Raw genomic sequence first — 20,548 nt, 5'->3', positions numbered from 1 at the left:
CCGGGTTATGAAAGGCCCTCCTCCCCCCGGCTGCCGGCGAGCCCCGGCCGCCCAGCCCGGCGCGGGGGGCAGGGAGGGCTCCCCAACATGGCGGGCGGGCGGGCGGGCGAGCGGGAAGCGCGGCTGCTGCTTGCCTGGCCTGCCTGCCTGGCCTGCGGAGCGGCCGATTCTCTACTGTACTCAGCGGGCTCGGCTGTGGACTCGCTTTCTCCTCATCCCTGCCCGCGATTCAATACACACCGCGGTATTGATGTATTGGTGGGCACAGGAGGAGCCATTAACCAGAAGACGGGCAGAGGACAATCATAAAATGTGTCTGAATATTTAAACTTCTGTCTACGCATTTATAAATACACATGTCCACGCGTCTGGAGCGAGCCCTTCCATATATTAAGGACACATGTCTGATTTTACGCATTCTGCTCATTTCCTGTCTCGAGCAAACCCTCCATCTACTTTGGGACTCCTGTCTTGGCCCCCCTCTTCAAGGCTGAGGCCAAGATGTGAGAAAAGCCCTGGAGATAAAAATAGTGCAGGGTACTTTTTATAGTGGGGGAGTGTTTATTGTTGTCTGAGGGGCGGAGGGGTGCTGGAAAGGGGGGCAGGTGCTAGAGGCCCCTGTGGGGCTGAACAGCATAGGAAAAGTAGAAGGAGCCCAAGATTGGAGGCCAGCCGGAGTCAGGCCAGAGCAGCCACCAGCCAGCCTCAGCTCGGCCCAGAACCAGCGCCTCTCCCCGGTGTGGGGGGGAGCAGGAAGGTTTCTCATACAACAAATCACCAAGACCTCCTCTGAGGGGTCTTGACTGAAGGGGTCTAGGGTTGGACAGGGCCAAGCAGAAAGCCAATATAGAGGCCCCTGTTAGCCCACGCAGTTACTTCTTTTTCTCTCAACAAATAATGCCCACCCTGTGCAGCCTGACTCCAACCCCAGGTTTCCCAGTGCTCCCAGAATACAGTAGCCAAACTGGGCATGTGTGTATATGGGAGAGGAGGTGCTAAGAAAATTGCTAAGCCTTGCACCGGTTTAAGCTTCACACCTTAGGCACCAAATAAATCGGTGACTAATTTATTGTAGAAAATAACAAAGAATGTTTCTGTCAAGGCATCAAACAGGAGGGAGATTTTACTACACTTTTTTATTATTTCAAATATAGATCAATGAATTACATCAAAACTACAAGCAACAATTAGTATAAATAATACTTTAATCAGTGGCAGCAAAACATTGGTCAATTCTATTTTAAAAAAGCATCTCATGAACAGACTCCACGGGGCTGACTGACAATGTCATCTCACAACAAAAGACTGCAAGGGACAAAGTGAGATGGGGGTTGGAGGAGCCAGGTCCTCAGCAAACACTTCATGGCCCCCCAGCCAGGACCCCAACACAGGCTTAAAAAAAAAACCCACCAGCAAAGCAAACACTTCTGGCTCATATTTGGGGGAACAAACTGGAAACAAATAATAGCAAATGGGGACTGGACCCTTCCCACGTCTAGCTTTCTGAAGAGCACGTTCCCAGATGGAAACTCATTTCTGTCCCTGCCCAAGGTGGTTGCAGGGCCCAGTCCCTGGTCTGGCCCACTTCTGAGGGCCCAAAAGGATACTACCTTCGGAGAGAACTTCAGGGTTGGAGGCTGCCCTCGGGGCCTCCAGGCTCCATTAACATTTCAAAAGACAATCCCTCAAAGCAGAGGAGGAGAGCTCAGTCTTATAAACAAAGAAGTTGTTTCTCTCATTAAATTACTTTTCAAAGTAGTGGGACTTTGTTAGGAGGAGCTGGGGTTCTATCCTGGAAAACCTACCTCTCTCTTGGCTTTCCTTAGGGGCAGGAGTGAAGGCAGGTAAGCAGTGTGGCATTTGATCTGAACCTGGGTGAGTAACCAGAACTTCTCATGACAGAGAAAATCTATGTAATAATCTCCAGTAATATCTATATACTTAGATATTATAAAAATATACACCTTTTTCCTTTCCGAAGAAGCTGCTGCACTGTGTATAGATTTGGGTTTTAGGAAAGAATCTTAGCAACTTTCCAAGTTGCCTAAGGATAGTGGCTCTTTTCAAATGCTAGCTACATCCAAAGACTGCTCTCCATGTTACAGGGGGGAGAAAAGAAGAGAACGGTAGTTAAGAGTCCAAAAGGTTAAGGGTTTAGAGGTCAGTCCTCCTGGCTGAAATACAGCTAATGGAATAGAAAATTTGTCCTCTGGATGAACCTGATTCTGTAATTTAGCCGAACTTCAGTAAAATACCTTTTCAGCTTCTCAACGTGAGGGCGTCAGAAAAAAGACATCTTGACTATGTATGAACTCTGTGCTTTTTGTCATAGAAACAATGATGTGAATAATGCAGGAATATCCATCTTTAATATCCCGACGTGGCCATATTCAAGTATTGCCATGTGCAAGTCTGAGAGCCAGGCTCACCCCAAGGAGGAACAAAGAGCTGTCCCCAGGGTCTAATACAAAAGACCAAGGCTTGGAAGATACTTTAGAGAAGCGGAATTTCAGCCTAGGGACTCCAGTGAATACCTGCCCTTAGCTCTCAGGAGACAGAACCAAAGAACATGCCTGCAGAGAAAGTCACCCTCCCTTTTCCACTTAAGTATATTTTAAAGATTATCATTGAAACCTTCTAAAGTGGCCTGAAGCACTGAAAAAATAACATTATAGAACTTAGAATTAAGTTTTCAGTTTAGCCCTTCTCCCTTCTCTCTTTTGTCACTTTTCAGTAGCTGGAAACAGATTTCTTTCTTGGAGCCTGAGGTTTTAGTCTTCAAACTTAGGAAGAAGACTTGTTTCATTTGAGTATATGAACTCTGGCGGTTCTCTTTTCCCCTGATCCTTCAGGGTCGGCATTTCACAAAAATGAGCTTTGAACTCTTCCCAGACATAGAATAAGAAAAATGACTAAAAACATCTCTCTTCTTGTTTGAGTGTTTTTAAACCACTATTCTAAAGGCAAAGAAGGAGGCCTGAAAACTTTAATACTTTTACAATTTCTGCTTCTAATTAATGGTTTGAGAAAAACTTCCTTAGGTATTTTTTTCAAATTAAAACTTCAAGGGGGAAGAAAACCCTACCAACTTTTGTGTACTTTTAGATTCAATTAGTTTCTTTTTAAAAACAAGATTGTTTCACCTACCCACTTTCACCCCTTGCACAGCTCCTCTCCTATATAAGCATACACTGATTCCTACAAAATACTTCTATGTGGGATATTTGGGACATTTGGAATCCAGTTGGAACAGAAAACTCAGTCATTATCTGACGACCCAGAGCATAGAGGTTTTGTTTTCTTTCCCCAGAAGGAACATGTTGGACCATTTGTTTCTTTTTTGCCCTTTCCTTTAATCACCCAGAACTGGTTGTAAGCACAGTGTTGAAAAAATCACATGTGGAATTATATTTTCAAGAACTCAACTTTGAGTGGATCCTTCGCATCTCTCTAAAAGGGTTAAAGGCCCCCTACACATATTTCCAGGGAGTTGGGAGGGGGTGGAGTTCAAAATGCAGGTTACAGCCAGAAGTAAGTCTACACATCTAATTCAGTTCCCTGAAGCTCAGCCCCTTCCACCATCTTAAGATTTTTGGCATGAAGGTGTTAGTTATTTCTGCACCCAATCCCCCAACAAATAAATACTTAAGCAAATATAATCTAAACATAAAACAACCCGTTTTCACTTCCTTCTTAAACTTATTTCTTTGGGCATCGGGCCACTGTGAGCAAAACTTTTTTTTAATATAAATTACACTGGAAATTATACAGACAACCCAGAAATTCAGAAATCTTGGCCCAGCTCTGCAGCTCCCATGAGCACCTATCACAGTGGTGGCCAATCTTCTGCCTCAACTCCCCCACATTACCAAACCACAAAACTCCCTGGAGGGGTGGAGTGGGGAGAATGTCCCAATTCACACTGGGATAAAGCATCCAACCTTCATTTGCAAATTCAAAATCCAACAGCAGAGATTTTCATGAGTTTAATGACTGGCCACGGTTTTAGGTTCTCAGTAGCTCCTGCCATATGATAACATACTTAGAGAATCCCGCCCACCCCTCCCACCCCCGGCTCCACTCTAGGGAGGGGGCTGCCCTCGGGCAGGATGCTAACCTAGTCCAGGGCCGCCTTCAGGGCCCAGGTCCACCCCACAGTACCTTAGAGCCCAGCGAGGTCACAGCAGGCCCGGCCTGCCCCCGCAGCTTCGGCTCAGCCTGGAGCGCAGGGAGGGATGGGCCCAGGGTCCCCACTTCTACAAGGTCGTCAGGTCCATGTGGTGATCCTTGGTCATCGGCTGCAAATGCTGGCCAGGGGCGGCTGAGGAGGAGCAGGAGGAGGAGGAGGAAGATGACGATGATGACCTGCCTTTAGTATTGGGCAGCTTGTGGTCTTTTTTCCACTTCATCCTCCGGTTCTGGAACCAGATCTTGATCTGGCGCTCGGACAGACACAGAGTGTGAGCAATTTCAATCCGACGGCGCCGCGTCAGATACCTGTTAAAATGAAATTCCTTTTCCAGTTCTAGGACTTGCTGCCGAGTGTAGGCCGTCCGGGAACGCTTGGGCTCCCCGCCGGTGTAGTTGGGGTTCACTGTGAAACAAAACAGATGGCACAGCCAGGTCAGCACCCAGCCACTAGTTAGGCCCCTCGCCTGTGCTGCTCACTTCCTGGCGCGCCCCAAGGCCCTCGGCGCCTCCCAAGCTCCCTGGCTTCCTCCCTCCCACCCTCAGCCTGGCGCACACTCTCACTCCCACCCACCCCCTTACTCCCATCTACGCCCCCAGGCTCGCAGCACAGGATCCCCAAATGTGCTCCCTTCTCCCGGGGCCACCGGGAGCTCCGGTGTCCCTAAGCATTTTGGAAATACCCCTCTCCTTCTCTGCATTCCCTCCGCTCTGCAAATGGTGTCCTCCCCCAACCCACCCCCATCCCCACCCCCTTTTGCGCCCACAGCAAAGCAGCCAGCCACATGGTCCCGGCCTGCTCCCTCAACTATAAAAATTTATGGGGAGAGTAATTGCAGCCCCAGGGAAGCTCCAATGCCCCCACCCTCTCGTATCGCCCCTCCCGGGGCCCCTGGGCAGCAGATTGGAGGTGAGCTCGAGAGGTGGCCGGCGCCGCGCCTTACCCGAGTTCACGTGCACCTTCTTCATCCAGGGGTAGACCACCGCCGGCTGCTTGAGTGCGGTCCCGGGGGGCGGCTGCTTGGGGCCGCCGGGCTGGCTGCAGGCCCGAGCGCCTGGCAGGGGCGCAGGCGGGGGCGCTGGGCACGGCTCTCCCGGGGCGCCGTAGTGCCCGCCGGGGCCGCTAGCCTCTTGTCCCGGCCCCCGAGCGGGCAGTGCCGAGCCAGGCCCGGGCCCGCCGCCTCCGAAGGGCTGCTCCCCGAAGTCGGGCCGCGGGTAGAGCCCCGGGGGCTGGAAGTCGGCCCCCTGTGAGCCGCTGCTGTAGTAGTCTGCGCCCTGCTCGCCTAGGTAGCTGCCCTGCAAATATTCCTCGCACGGAGGAAACTTGGGGTCCACATACTTAGAGTTCACCATATACGAACTCATGGCCATTAATTTCAGAAGGTAGAAAATACTAATTTTTCTCGTGTTGTCTTTTTTTCTCCTTCCATAGGGCCCTCCTACTTGCTGTCAACTGAATAAAGTTGGGCGGCCATGTGACCAGGCCAGCCAATGGGGAGGGAGCGAGTTTATCACCGGTTTGGTGAGCATCTCATAATTTTCACAAATTTAACTAAATAACATACGTGTAATCAAATGACTTGCCGTGCCATATTTGAGGGCCCCTGCCAGATGTTAATGTAGTTCCGATCGCCATCACCCCTATTTTCAGCAGGTAATCTCAGCTTTTGTCTCCACTGACTTTTCCTAACCTCTCCTGCCCTCTTCACTCACCCCAGTACTCCCCCCAAGGTGGGCACAGTGCAAGGGAGAATGAATTCTTTTATTGGGTGCAAGGCAACAAAAGGTGGGTGGACGAGGTGGCCTCTCAGTTGGGCAGAGTGCCCCAGGCGGGCACTTTGCCTGCCCAGCCCGCCAGAGCTGGGACTCTGCCATACAAAGACTGAGTCCTGCTTTGTCTTCATCAGGGTCACCCAAAAGTTACCAGAATCTGGCGGGCCTGAATTAAGTTAGGCAATGAGTAACCACCATGCTTTTCTACAGGTGCCCAGGCTGGGATGTTGCTAGCCAAAGCTGGGCCTTTCTGACATGGCAGCAACCATGGATGCCCAGGTTCTTGCAGCTGAGGGTTGGGCCCAGAAAATGGTGAGGGAACACTCGCCTCACCTAAATGCCCCCCAAAGGTGCCTACTGGCCTTTTTTCCCAGCTTGCTTTTGCCCCCACACAAGGTCCCTAAAACCCAGTTAGTCCCCGTTTGGGTATATTTATATCTCATACCCAGAGGAGGGCAGAGCAATAGCTGGAACTAGCTGATCATTTGCTCCACTCCCCAGCACCCCAAAACCTAACCCTTTTGGACCAGTATTCATGCAACCAGTTAGGGTTTCTTTTTGCAGCAGCCCCCACTGAAGCCTCTATGTAAAGGTGAGGTGCTTTTTGAGGAAAAAGCTGCACAATGTCACCAGGGACAGTCGATCTTCGTGGAACAGAAAGAGGTGGCTGACCCACACCAGGGTCTCCACCTCCATCTCTTGCTATTTTGGAGAAATGTGAAGTTTTTGCATCGACCATATATTCCCCTAGAATCGAATCTGTGACTATGTGGATACCACACAAATTCGGTTCTACAGGGTATATATAGACAACGTTACAACCTTTGGGTCCTACCAAAGGCAGATACTCAGACTGCTGCCAGCCCTAGACTCTTCCTCTGAACCACCACCAGCCCGACGCAGCCACCCACGATTTCAGGGACAGTTCAGGTAGTCTGAAAAGCTTGGTGACAATTTGCACCAAAGAGTTCCCTCATTCTCGGGAGGACTGGGGTTACAGAGCAGCTGAGCAGTGGCCAGCACATTCTTAAGAAAGAAAAGAAGAGAAAAAATCCATCCTAGAGATGGCGGCTTTATTACTCCTCTCTCGGGATCCAAAAACCCTCCCCCTTTATCAAGTGGTATTTTCCAAAAAGCAGCAAATGCCCTCATCAACAGAAGAAAAAGAGGCAAGAGGGAAATATCCTTTGCCTATTTTTTTTTCCACTGCCTGACCAAGCCAGATTGGTGCCCAAGCTAGTTCTCCAAGAAGTCATGCATTTACCTTCCTGGGCCCTCAGCCCGGCCGGCCTGTCGGTGTCCCCTCGGCTTCTACTGCAGACCCTGAGGCAGGCGCTGCTCCCAGGCACCAAGCCGCCCTGGTCTGAGGCCAGTGCACTAATGGTGAAGGGCAGGGCGTGGGGTCATTTGAAATCATTTACAAACATATCACAAAGTTTCATTATTTTTGCTTTGCCGACAGCAGCACACAAGAGTACAAAAGTTCACCAATTTTGCCCGCCCCAGCGCCTCTGTGCTTTCCAAGGCTTGCTCCTCAGTTCAGGGCATCCAGGGCGCAGCCGCACTCAGGGACCAGACAGATTTCAGGAGCAGAGGGATACCCTGGCTTGAGTGGGGCTTTTTGGATGCCTGATAGCAGGCCACAGATGTCCAGTTTTTAAAATATTGTTTTGATTTTCCTGTTCCCCATAATTCAAAAATCAGTTTCAAGTGGGACCTGGGTCTGGTGGGGGTGGGGCAGGAAGGCTACCCCCACCAAATCTGCAAAGTTAGCAACTTGCTTCTCTTCCAAGAACCCACATTTTCCCCTCAATCCTTTGGTTCCACTGATTTAACTATTTGCAGGGATTTCCTGGGTACCAATTCAAAAAGGGCTCTAAGTCTAGCAAATCTGTTTGTCCCAGAATAACCTCCTCAGTTTCCTCTAATGTCCAGTGTTTTCCCCACTTACCTTTCTGCGGACACTGGGCCTACCTAGGCTTTATCCATACAAATTGGGGGAGCCTGGTGGGCTGGGTGGGGACCCGAGCGAGTGTACACATTTTCATATTTGTTAGACGCTGTGACCTGCATTTCACCTTATTGCTCCACTTGTTCAGACAGGTCAAAGCCAACGAGTTATTGATGAACAAAAGCGTTAAATATTCACCTCCCTCTCAACTGCCCATACGAATGCTTTTGATCTCTCAGGCTTTTTGTGCCCTGTTCAGCTACAAGGCGCCAAATGCGAGTTTGTAAGCAAGCAGCCTCAGCAGAGATAAGCACCCAGAGTCAAGGAAGCAGGAAAAGGGGGACCAGCATAGGGGGTCCTGGGGAAACCAGATTCTCAGCCTGGAGCCTAGAGCCTGGTTCACAGAGGGGCTCTCAATCTCTATCGGTGAGCACAGCCCCCAGAGGGTCCACTAGGCTACCCAGCCTAGCAGGGCAAGGAAACCTGGCCCTGAGCCCACTCCCAGCTTCTCCAACTACGAAGAGAGGGTGTCTCACAAGCGAGGGAGACTGTCTAGTTCCTGCAGCCCTGCACGACCTGTCTTCCATTAAAATACGATCACCTCCGTTTTGTAGCAAGAGAGGGGCCATTCGGTTTTTTGCCTTGACTCTCCCCCCACAACCACCGTCCTAATGACATGGTCCTCCATCTCCAAAGGGTTCCTCAGAAAGGTACCTGGTCTTCCGGAAGTATAGGCAACTCAGAAAAATCCAAACTTGGGAGCTAAGGAATCCAAGAGTGGCTGGTCCCGCCCCACTCCACCCCACTGTGCTTCCTTATGGCAACACGGACTCTGACGCAGAAATTCTGAAATTGCACGGAGGAGGAGAGGTGAACGAGGAGAGGAGGAGGACTGTATCCTTCTCACACTGCTCTGCCAGGTCCCAAACCCAGGGCCCACACCAGTGAAGCTGGGGCCAGGGGAGGGGCAGCAGGGACATTCTCCTGAAGCTCAGACTTCGAAGCCCCTCCCGGAAAACGGGCCAATCCAACAGAGCGAGGCCACTGAGGGTTAAGTTTTTGCTTTTAATAAATGAGTTAAAAGAGCTGGGGAGGGGGGGGGAAGCCACAGGAGAAGGTTAGGCTAAACTGGGCCGGGTTAAGCCGGGATGGGTTTCAGAGGGGGTCGCGTTGCCCGTGTCTACTGTGTTGATTAGAGCAGGACCGGATGCGATGCTAGCTGCAACTCGTGCTTAGGGTGGGCTGCTAATGAGCTGCAAGCTCCTCACAGAGGCGAGAGCTCCAGCGGCGCTGCACCTGTGCGAGCTGGCGGGGTCTGGGGAGGCCGCATAGGTCCAAGGAGGCCCAGGAGAACAAGGGTGAGACCCCGACACCTTCCTTTAGGCAGGTGACTGTGAACTAGGCCCCAGGAACGCCACCTGGGAGTTCAATTTCGAGCCTCCACCTCCCCCAGCGGGCTCTCGATGGTCAGGTTGGGGAGGCAAGGCCGCTCTCCACCCACGCTCTCCACCCACGTAGCCCTCGCCCTCGCCCACCACCTCCGGGGAGGAGACCCGCCTCTCTATTCGATATTCTATTCGGAAGAAACGGGAAGGTACTTACTGCGGCGCTCTCTCATGGTCCCAAACCTGTTGCAATGAAAAAGGAGGTCACTTAATTTTTACAGGATAATATAGCAGCAATAGATGACACAGGAAAATGCAAGGCCCAGTCACCTCACCAATACCCCGACCTCCCTGCTCCAGGCGCCTGCTTCCCGGGGAACTGTGCAAAGTTCTCCATGGACTGCAGTTCTCCAGGGCAGACCCACCGCAGCACCAGAGTTCTGTGCCCAGCACCTCCTCCACAGCACGCACCCTTAGGTAAAACCCTCCTGGGTTGTTTGGTCCAGCTCTGATCGACTGTAACAGGGTTTCCCCAGTGGGAAACCGGGAGAGGAGGAGAAAATGGGCCTTTGTGTGTTTCTTTCTGCATAATCGGTTGGGGTTGGGTGGGGGTGCAGGTGGTCCATCTGTCCCCTTCCCCAGCTCCCCTGTCTCTCTAGCTCTAGGAGCGACTCAGCTTCCTTTTCCCGTTTCAGATTGGTTTCAAATTCCTCAGTCCCAACCAGTGACCCCCCTCAAAACCTGCCTTCTCCTCTTCCCAAAAGAAAGATCAGGCATAGCTGGGACTTGCTTTCCACTTCTCCAATTCAAAACAAAGACCAATTTCCAGGGGTAAATGAGGACCCAAAGGATAACCAAGGAGGAGGAAAATCAATGAGTTTAAGGGTAAATGACAATGCTTTAGACCCTTATCTAGCTCCAGGGGTAGGACACCCATTTTTCAGCATTGCTGCAGGAGAGCCCACAGACCAATCTTACAAACTAGTGGTCCTCCCAGAGGTGAGTATCCAGCTTTAAGTTTTTAGTGTTCTCCAGTTTTATTGAAGGATAGCAATGTTTCTGAGAAATCTCAGGGGCAAAGCCATCTCTACACTCCTCCTCCTCCCACCTCCACTGTTTTATTCCACTTCTGAAGTGATGCTCTATAATGCAGACGAAAGAGAGAGCCCCTCTTGTGAGATGGAAGCCCTCAATTCCTAACTTCCCAGGTCCAGAAGAGAGGGGAAGGAAACCAGTATTCCCATTCTAGGTATTAATTTAGATTCAGTCCGAAATTGGAAATAACTTCGATGGTGCTTCCCCAAAAAGAAAAGTCAAGGCAGAGAAAATCCCCACCTTTGGAGCTGTCGAAGAAAAAGTAATCAGTGACTTACTGTTTTTCTTTCCTAGTGGGCAGGGGAGCTAGGAGTAGAACTGTCTTCTCTGTGCCGGGCGGGTGCTGGCTGGAGCCTCTCACTTTCCTATCGCTGCTCCAGGAACCAAGCATCTGCACTTGTATGCTCTTAACCTAATTTATGGTGGGAATTATATTTTGGCTTGTCAACTCTCAAGCCATAAAACAAAGTTTATTGGAATCACGTGCTCGTAAATAGCCACTCAGGTCTCATCTCTGCAGAACCATAAATAACCTTTGGCTTTAAACTTTTATTCACTAAATAAAGGTTCACTGCAACTGTTCCCTCAGATTTAAATAGTTCCAGATATCCAGAATGCAAGGGAGGTCATATTCATATCAATACCCCAGGCTTTTCAAATAGCATCTTTTCAGAGAAGCCTGCTTAAATTGGGAGATAGTGCTATTTGAAAAAGGCTGGTTGGTGGGCATGTCTTATGATTCTTTGGCTGTATTCGCTGTGAGTACCATCATCTCCTTTATTTCAATCTCTTCTGGCTTTATAATGTGATAAGGAAGAAAGTCCAAGGCCACTTCTTGATTATGCCACAAGTTGGGACTTATTTGAGATTTTGTGCAAGTTTCTATAGAATATGTGCTGCCGAAGCGAGCACTGCAAGTTTCTATAGAGAGAGTGGTTAGGGAGAGGCTGGGTGGGATGGGGGTGGGGTGGCAGTTGGAATTAACAGTTGGCTTGCTCTGTATTGTTGTGGATGGGCTTGGTGCAAGTTGAAGATAGCCACAGGACTAGAGGTTTCTATAATTTGCTTAGATCTGAAAGAGACATCTTTGCAAGTGACCAAACTGCTTAAAACAGCAAGACTTGGGGTCTGGTGAAGTGAGAAAGTGGAGAATAGCCCCATCGGAATCTCTGGCAACTGAAGCTCTAAAGAAGGTTATAAAACAATAAAACAGATCGGGTGTGAGGAGGCAAGGGAGGCTCTCCAGGAACCCAAGCCCAGGAAGTCAGCTGTTCACTCCCACCGTGGCCCCAGCCCTGGGCTCAGGGCTTGCAAGTCCCTGAGGGCCCAAATCTGGGTGGGTCCCCAGGAGAGCTCCCTCAGGGCCAGCTGCCTGCTGAGAACCCAGAAAAGGCTCTTGGGCCCAGCACAGCTCAACAGTAAAATGTGCTTGGGGCGGAGGGTGAGGTGGGGGCAGGGAAGCTGCTCCCAGCTCCCAGGGAGGAGCAAAAATAAAGACAGTTCACCTCCCAGAATCTTTCAGTGGTTCACCAGAGTTGCCACCAAACAGTGTGAAAATGTGATTTGGACTGCTGCAAAATAATGAATTTTCTGTGTTGATTTGTAGAGTCCACACACACACTCACACGTGATTTCCAAATCAAATTCAGTTGTAACAGTCCCATCAGAAAGTCCCACCAACCCCATCAAAGAGGTCCCTCTGTACAAAAATCTCTGCCTCCTAATTTCCACCCCATTCCACGTACATTTCCAAACCCATTGCTTAATTGGACCCTTACTAGCTAGAAAAATAGGGCTGCTAGCCTAGACCTTAGGACATCCTTTTCCCCCTCCTTTTTATTCCATCAGCCATGTAGAAAATTTATTTGTTTATTTATTTTACAATTGGTGGGATCTGTTATTAAAATAATGGGGAAGGATAACTTCAAAAATATTTTCTGATTCTGTTATCACTGGGTGAGCAGTTTTGAAATTAACCCTTATCAGTCATCTCTGGAAAAAAGTCAAAGTTGAAAGAGTTGTAAAAAGCTTTATTTTTCTTTAAGTTAATACAAGTTAATCAAAGGATATATGACTTTCTAGGCAATTGTGTTGAGCTTTATATGGGGCTGAGGTAGGGAGAAGACACATCTGAGGAGGAACAATAGCTGAGCTAAGGGCAGCTCAGTAGATATTTCTGAATGAATGGGGATGAAGGAAGGTGCTTTAAACTTGCCTGGAACAGACACTGTAGCTTACATGGAAGGTGACATTACACTGCCTACTCTGTATTATTTAGATAATCACAGAAAAGTAGCTACAAGTAAGGAAAAAGAGGAAAAGGAGTACATTAAAAATGGGCACCTTCTATTAGTTTCTGATCTTAGGACACCCAGGAAAAATTATTAAAGAGCAAATGTTCACTTCCCTACAATTGTCCCTTGTCTCCTCCACCCCCAGTGTCCCTGGCTTCTGTGGATGAAAGCGAGAGTGGCGATGGGGACTAGAAGCCTGGCACTGGTGGTTAGAGCAGAGTGAGCATATGCCAGTGTGTCTGGGGCTCCAAGGGCTGTCAGTGTCCCAGTGGTGGGAACAGAAGAGGGGTTGAGCCTTCCTGAACACCTGTAATGAATTAGTTTCTGGGTAAAGCAGGAGTCTGGGTACTGACCCTCCCCATTTGTTAAAGTCAGTCCCTGGCACTTCTGCCTAGTGAGATCCTTTAGGACAAGAGGTTTTGGAGGTCTCCTCCAAACCGGAAGCCACAGCAGCTCCCAGGAAGCAGAGAGAGAACAGGTCTCACCAGTCAGCAGCTCTGCCAGTGGTATGGTGGAAGTTGGCCCCCTGCCTACCCTAATGAGCCCTGTGATTTGGCTCCAGAAAAGAATACCTAGATCTTGGAGTTTTTCCCCCAGTACTAGGGATTGAACCCAGGAGTCCTTTGTACTGAGCTACATTCTCAGCTGCTTTTATTTTGAGACAGGATCTTGCTAAATTGCCCCAGTTGGGCTCAAACTTGTGTTCCTCCTGCCTCAGCCTCCCAGAGTGCTGGCAGTACAGGCATTCACCACTACACCTGGCTTGATATTAACTGTGAAATGTCCTCTAGCCTCTTCTCTTATATATTTGGCTTTAAGACCTTTATCTTGTATTATTTATTTTCACTCCTTTTTACTGGCTATGTAGATTAATGGGTTTCATTTTGGCAGATGTATACATGCTCATAATATATTTTGATCATTTTTACCCTCTATCGGCCCTTCTGCCATGTCCTCCCCCTTAGTTTCACATTTTTTGGTGGGATTCAATGCACAGGGTGTATTTTGTGCATATCTGCTGCCTCTCCTCTTAGCACGTTTGTACAGCCAGAAGGGATAGATATGGATGGGGCTTTGCATGAACTTCCTGGCCAAAGGCAGATGGAGTAAGAGTGTCCAGGGGCTGGAACTTGGACACCAGACTGAATTAGAGCCAGAGAAGTGCTAAGCAGGTGAGCAAAGAACCAAGCAGGAGAGAAAGTGCATATTCCTGGCACTGCACTCTAGACCTGAAAACAAAACATCTTTCTTCCTTCTCCCTTACAACACACTCACTCGTTGGAGGTTTAGTTTGGAGTTCTATGGGTGAAAGAGGTGATCTCAGATAAAAAGGCCAGTGGTGGGATATGAGAGGCCCTCCTGCCCCCACCCCTGGCCTTGAGACAAGATGGCCATGTAAGTTCCAGGAGAAGTAGGGTTAGATGGTACAGCGTGGGAGAGGGGCAGCTCCAGGCCACGGACAGAACTCTGCCTAACATGCTGATAGCTTGTGCATTTTCAGAGAAAATCTGACTCATATGGACTTCTAGTTAAATCAAGAACAGCAGCCTGGCCAAGGGCCGTGGAGACCCTGGTAGAAAAAGTTAACAGGCAGAAGTCATGGAGGCCAGAACTAAGGAGGTGGAGCCTGGTGGCAAGGGGCATGCACATGTGTGTAGCCTGAAGTATATTTACACAACTCTTCATAAAAGATATAATTTCAAAGAATTGGGAGAGATTTTGAAGAGTAAGATGTCTCCAAGGTGTTCCTTGGCATCACTTGCCCCTATAGGGCACAAGCAGATTAAGGGCTGGGGAGGTGGGGCTCCCTAACTTCCTCTGCTGTTGGCCACTGGCCTTTTGGTTCCCACCCCACCTTAGATTTCAAGAGACTGCAGATGGTCGTTGCCCAGGGGCAGTAGATGAACAAGAGGAACAACCAGCCTGGAGGTGAGACTGATAGGACAGGGTGGTGATGAGGAAGGTGACTACAGGAGTTGGACGGTGGAGCCTGCTCTCAGGAAAGATCTGAAGTCTTCTGCAAGAGTTAAAAGACCAGACTGTGGGAGTATGAGGCCTCCCACCAAAGAGCTAGGAGTGCTTTCCTCCCTGGGGGGTTGGGGTTTGGGGTGGTGATGGCCGGTATATATTAGGTACTAGACAGAGGCCCAAGAGATAGGGCTTCTGAGGCCCACTACAGCAATAGGATAGGTCTTGGAACTATGTCCTCCTGCTCCAATACTTCTGGTGTGACCAAGCCTCTTCTGCTTGCTGTAGAATTCAAGGATTTGATGAGTGATCCAGGTCTCTTGGCTGCAAAAGTCTAGGCCTGATTGCTAAGCATAAAAGGGGTAGTAATAAGGAACATGTACTGAATTCTTATGTCCCCAGACATCATTTTAAATACTTAACTAGTGAGTTACTGTATGTAAAGCAGTGTCTGACACACGGTACTATGTATATGAAAATCCTCCGAGCAACCTTGGAAGGCATTATCCCTACTTTTCAAAGGAGGAAACAGGCCTAGAGAGTTTGCTCTATTTGCCTAAGGTCACACAGCAGGTAGTGGTGGAGCATGGATTTGAATCTAAGGTAGTGTGAACACAGAAACTGTTCTCTTTGAGATCTCTCAGTCAAGGGGGGTAAGGGTGGTGACTGAAGAAGAAGAAGAAGTAGAAGAAGAAAGAGAGAAAAAGGAAAAGAAAAAAAAAATCATGGATGGAGCTCTAGAAACTGCGGGATGCCCATCTGTAGAGGGAGAGAAGGAAGGCAACAAAGAAGCAGACAGGAGAGACCCTCCACAAAGTGTGCATCCTAAATGCCCTGGGGGTAGGGTGGGGCATCAGAAGGCAGGGCTCTGGGTACCAAGACTGGACATTCTGATTCGATAAGCCTGGCATGGGACACAGACAGACACCTGCTTTATAGACAAAGAGATTGGGTGCCGGCCTTCCCTGAGAATCACTGCCCGAGAGTAGGGAAAGGAGGGAGCAAAAGTCTGCATTGCTCAGAGACAACAGGAGATCAATGAGTGGGATTTGGGGTCAGAGCCGGTTGTTGAAGGTGGGTGTCACCTCAGGTGCAAGAAAAGCCTGGGGAGCCCACATAAGGCCTAAAATGAGCTAAATGGAAGAAGAGTGTGTGGACGGTGTTGAGAAGAGACACATCTGCATAGTTTTTAAACAAAACAACAAAAAAAGGATTTGCCCAGGTTCTGAAGAGGGTGCAGGCGGGTCCTGTTCTAAGTGAAGAGGGGCGAGCGAGGCCCCAGCTTGCTGGAGGGGCTGGTCAGTACTAGTGGACTGGGAGCAGCTGGTTCCCACAAGCTCCTCCCGAGCAAAGTGTGCGGAAATCGCGCCCCCTCTAGGAAGGCGGAGGAAACGAGGCGGCCTGCCTCCCCCCCCCCCCGCCCCCCAGCGGCCTTCAGACTCGGGTCCCCGGAGCTGCCTCCTCTGCCCATTGGGAGAAGGGACCCCTGAAAGTGGGGACAGCACCGTCGACCCTCGCCCGGGCCCAGCGCACCTTGCCCGCAGGGGTGGTTGGGGGTGGGGGGGGCAGGGTAGAGGACGGCGAGGCTCAGGCGTCTCCCAGTCCCCGCCCACTCACCAGCGTCGGGGCGAAGCTGCAGCAGGCAAGACGCTTGTCCTACAGCGCCTCCTCCTGGACAAGGCGCCAGACAGCAGAGCGGGGAGAGCACGCCAGCCCAGGGAACCCCAGGCCAGGATCTTGCTCCGGCCGGTGGAGGTCTCCTAGCACCAAGGCCCTTCCGACCTTGTCCCGGGGGGTGGGGGTGGGGGTGGGGGGTTGGCCAGTAGGAGTTGAGAGAACCCTTAGGTCCCCTCCCACGCCCCCTGCCTGTGGGATACACGACAAACAAGCTCGTGGCCAGAAGCTCAATCTTTATTCATTAGCCCAGGCACAAAATCCTTGCAGTTCCAGCGTTTACTTATTTATTTACTTGACTGCTCTCCCAGCGCGCTAGCCACTGAACCCTCCACCGTGCTGTGCTGGCGTAACAAGATCCGAGAACACTTGGCTGATGGATCGGCCTGAATTTGGAGGTTTGAACAGGAGCCAAGAGGAAAAGGCCTTTTCCCAAAGCAGATGCACCAGACTGAAAAAAAAAATCTATACAATTCCCCGAGGGATAGATATAGATATATCTCCTGGAAAAATTTCTTCCCCTTTGGCTGCTAGCTCGTGTTTACAATCTGTTTCTAACCCACAGATTTAGTCATGAGTGAAAATAATGTAGTCAAGGGCAGAGCTCTTTGGCTATATTTAGACGGAAAGCTGGAATAAAGGAAAGGAGAGTGGCGAATCCAGAGGCAGGGGTAATGGAGAGCTCTGGTTCTATCTTCCTGCGCGGAGTCTTCGGCACACACCCCCCCCACCCCGCCCTGTCCCTTGCTGAGTCGGGGCTGTGGCCTCACTGCACATGCGCACATGTGCCTGGCGAGCACGCGTGGCCCGACTTGCAGGGCTCTGCGCTGTGCAGCACCGCACACAGCTCCTGCCCTTGGCTGCAGATGGGCTTGGCAGCCCCATCTGAAAGGCAGGGAGTGCATTTTTCCTTTTCAGGAAAATCTGTATGAAAAGCCTTAACCGTCCTGCTTCGATAGCTTTGTTCCACCTAACCAACAAAATCTCCCTGTTGCCAATGAACACTCTCAGCGTTGCCATTTGGATCAGTCATTTCACATCTACAGGATACTTGCTTCCCCTGAGTCGTCCATCAAGCCAGGGAAAACCGCCCTAGCATCCAGAGAGCACAATTTCGCCCTCATTCTGCAAGACCAAGTTTAAACGACCAGTTCCTAAAAAGACGGTATCTATTTACATCATTTCCGAAAAAGTGGCCCTACATTGGATTTAAATCGGAATTCCGGGTCCTTAGCTTCTCCCCACTTTCCGGTGCCCGCCGCACTGCGGCAAGGCCGTAAATACCTCTAACAGCTGCCTGCCAGCCCAGGGTGAAATACTGTCTTTGTTCCTATTTCTTCTGTCTCTCAGGCTCAGAAAACAGAACGCTGGAGAAATATATTTATTTGCAAGAGCATCTGATGGGGAAACACACTTGGTTTTCAGCCCTTGTTCTTGGCCACATTGGGAATAACCAGCTTCCCTCTTTTGCTGATCCACCCAAACCCAGCTTAGAGTTTGACCCCTAGATACCACGGCCACAGGCTATTGGCTCGCTAATCTGTAAGTGGTCAGAGGTTTGGGCCAAGAACTCTGGGACTTACACTAACGGGCCTCTCAGCGCTTACATACTTATTTTTATTTCGTTTCCTTTATCCCTTTGTTTTTGGTAGGGTTAACAGACAAAGGGGACAATTCTGGCAGTGGCAACAGCCTTAACTAGTTTTCTCCTGTACTAAATGGGCTGAATTCAAATGTGATTCACAATTATTTATTCCTATAGATGCAATGACTATTGCTTTCCAGTAACTTCCTAGTGCTGCTAGGAAGCTTACAAAGAGCCCCTTAGCTCTCTGTATCTGCCCATGACATCACTGCCACCCACCCAGGTTCTTAGTCACTTGAGCATGTTGGACCACCAAACCAAATCCAGGGAAAAGCGATGGAAACTCTGGACCATTAAAACAGCTTAGCCATTAGAGCCACAAGTCTACCAGTATCGTTTCCCACTCCTGCTCCAGTTGAGGCTCTCTGGGATCCAGAGCTGCCCCCAGCAAGGCCTACAACCTGGTTAAGGGGCCTGCTTTTCAATAGGGAATGCTGTGTACTGATATCAAAGAGTGATCTCGACGCCATCATTAAATGCAGTAAGGAAATAGTTATAAAATAGACACTCTAAATGAAAAATATCACTCAACAGCTTCCTGTTTGTAAGTGATCAGAGGTTAGTGACCCAGGACAATTCCTCGGATGCCACCTGGCCACATATTGTGGCCCTCCATTTTAAAATAAATGTGATTCTGTCGTTAATTGTTAAAAATACCTATTTAACCTATATTTTTATTGTTCAAAAACGTTTTTACGGCTAACATTGTTAACCTCTAATAGTTGGGTGAACAATAAGTTAGGATTTGTCACTAGATGCTTTGTGAAGGACACACCGCCATGCGCAGGTCAGCTGCATACGCAATGCGGCAAATTGTCTGAAGGTTTTCATATTTCACAATGTGCTTATGAAGGACTGTATCCTCAAGTGCCATTCAAAATTGGTGGGGAAAAACGTTTTTCGGCAAATTTTTTAAAAAATGCATAATGTTTTGGTTCAGTAATTTTGAAGTATAGAGGAAAATGTATAGTATTTACTAGTAGGTTTAAAAATACCCAATATAGTTAGAAAGCAAAGAAGATCTATTTTTCCTACGCTGGCAAATGAAAAACACACGCAATGTTTGAATTTAGAAATGCTTTGCATTTCTGAAATGTCTGTTGGGTTTATCCTAAGACCTGCACCAGATTTTGATACTATTCCTTGCCAAAATGCGTATTCATTTTGTGACATAAAATAATCCAAATTCACCTGACAGATCATCTACTAGGTATGCAAGGATCCTATCTTTAATTATTACAAAAACTCTCCCCTCAAAACACTAGAAACTTTTAAAAAATATTTAAGATTTCAACTTACGCACAAGGCCCAATAAACCATAAACCCAAGCTATCAGCCAGCCTCATTCATTCACCAAAGCCTAGATTCAAAAACAGACACGTAGTGGGTACACAGAAACCACCCACCCCCACCCAGAAGCCCTAACCCTCTACAAACAAAACAAAACACCTGTTAGCCTCTTGGGTACCTCTGACCAAAGCCGAAGTGTCAAACTACTGTCCTATAGTACAGGGTGCCTTTATTGCCTGCGCACCCCCAGCACAGCAGAGGCGTCCAGGCACCATCTGCACATCCTTCTTCCCAGGAGGGATCCAGGGGCTCTCCGTTGGGCAGTAGGGCCCTCGCTGCTGCTCCCCACCCCTCGGGATCTCCGGAGGAAACTGCACTTCCCCTTTCCACTTCTACACGTAGCAGGACCCCACCCCGACCCCGGGGGACTTCCTGGGATGGAGTGATTAGTGGCCTGGGGAGGAGATAGCGACCCCAGGTTGCAGGGAAGCGTGGGGAGTCAGGCCTTGCTCCCCCGGAGTGCCCAAGGCGGCGGGGGCCCCAGGTCCCCCTCGGCAGCGCTGGGGCGCGGAAAGGGCGACTCTTACCGGAGGCTGCCGAGCTGGAGGCGGCGGTCGGCCCAGGCGGCTGCTGTAATCCATTAGGCGCTGCCCGGCTGCGCGCCCTCCGGGCGGCGGGGAGCGGCTCATGGTGCAGAAGGAACCGCGCGCGGGGACCGCGGCCGCCCGCATCCGAGCAGGCCGGCTCGTCCCGGGCGGTGCTAGCCCGGCGGGGGGCTCGCGCCCGGGCTCCTCCCGGCTCCCCCACCGGGCTCCCCACCGGCCTGGAGGAGGCTGCGGCGCGGCCCGGGCGGGCGGCGGGCGGGAGCCGAAGCCGTGGCGCCCCCGCAAGCCCGCAGCCGGCTGCCGGAGCCCACCTCTGCGGAGACAAAGGTTAGAAAAAGAGGGGGTGAGGCTCTGGGAAAGCAGAATGCGGGGGGAAATTCGCCTGGGAAATCAGGAAAAAGGCCGTGAAGGCGAGCGGCGCCCGCACATGACCAGCCGCAGCCAATGACGACCGCAAATAGGTCATAAAAAGGTCTATTACCAAGTTGTAAATTTTCTTCAAACAAAAAGGAATTTACTGCAATTCCTTGCGGATTTTGCACATACAGCTCGCAAGCGCCATGTTTTCTCCTCTCTCTCCCTCCCTCCTCCCTTTCTCTCTCTCTCTCCCTCTTTCTCTCCCTGTCTTTCTTCTCTGTCGCTCTTCGCTCTTTCCTCCTCTCTCTCTTTCTCTCTCTCTC

General features: G+C 50.0%; 1 protein-coding gene across 8 annotated transcripts in view; it reads right to left on the bottom strand.

Annotated features, from left to right (window-relative positions):
• Hoxd4 (homeobox D4) overlaps positions 1-20,548 on the bottom strand; it is a 27,430-nt gene extending 6,882 nt beyond the window's left edge. The window contains exons 1-6 of one of the 8 annotated variants that reach the window (XM_087200745.1): positions 19,851-20,548; positions 9,515-9,540; positions 7,226-7,338; positions 5,133-5,243; positions 4,498-4,594; positions 1,052-4,321 (exon numbers count right to left, since the gene is read on the bottom strand). In XM_087200745.1, coding sequence (XP_087056871.1) covers positions 4,135-4,321; positions 4,498-4,594; positions 5,133-5,243; positions 7,226-7,338; positions 9,515-9,540; positions 19,851-19,994 — 678 coding nt within the window. In that variant the 5' untranslated portion in view covers positions 19,995-20,548 and the 3' untranslated portion in view covers positions 1,052-4,134. Of the gene's footprint in view, positions 1-1,051; positions 4,595-5,132; positions 9,541-10,670; positions 16,035-19,850 lie in introns of those variants that run through there. The other 7 variants (XR_015447189.1, XM_087200741.1, XM_087200729.1 and 4 more) reach the window with 7 other exon arrangements.

This window comes from Heterocephalus glaber, unplaced genomic scaffold (genome assembly GCF_053883595.1).
Source record: "Heterocephalus glaber isolate CG9 unplaced genomic scaffold, H.glaber_assembly_v1.0 deba00000347, whole genome shotgun sequence".
In the NCBI taxonomy this organism is placed as follows: domain Eukaryota; kingdom Metazoa; phylum Chordata; class Mammalia; order Rodentia; family Bathyergidae; genus Heterocephalus; species Heterocephalus glaber.
Note: the sequence above shows the minus strand (reverse complement) of the source record. Positions and strands in the feature narration are given on the sequence as shown.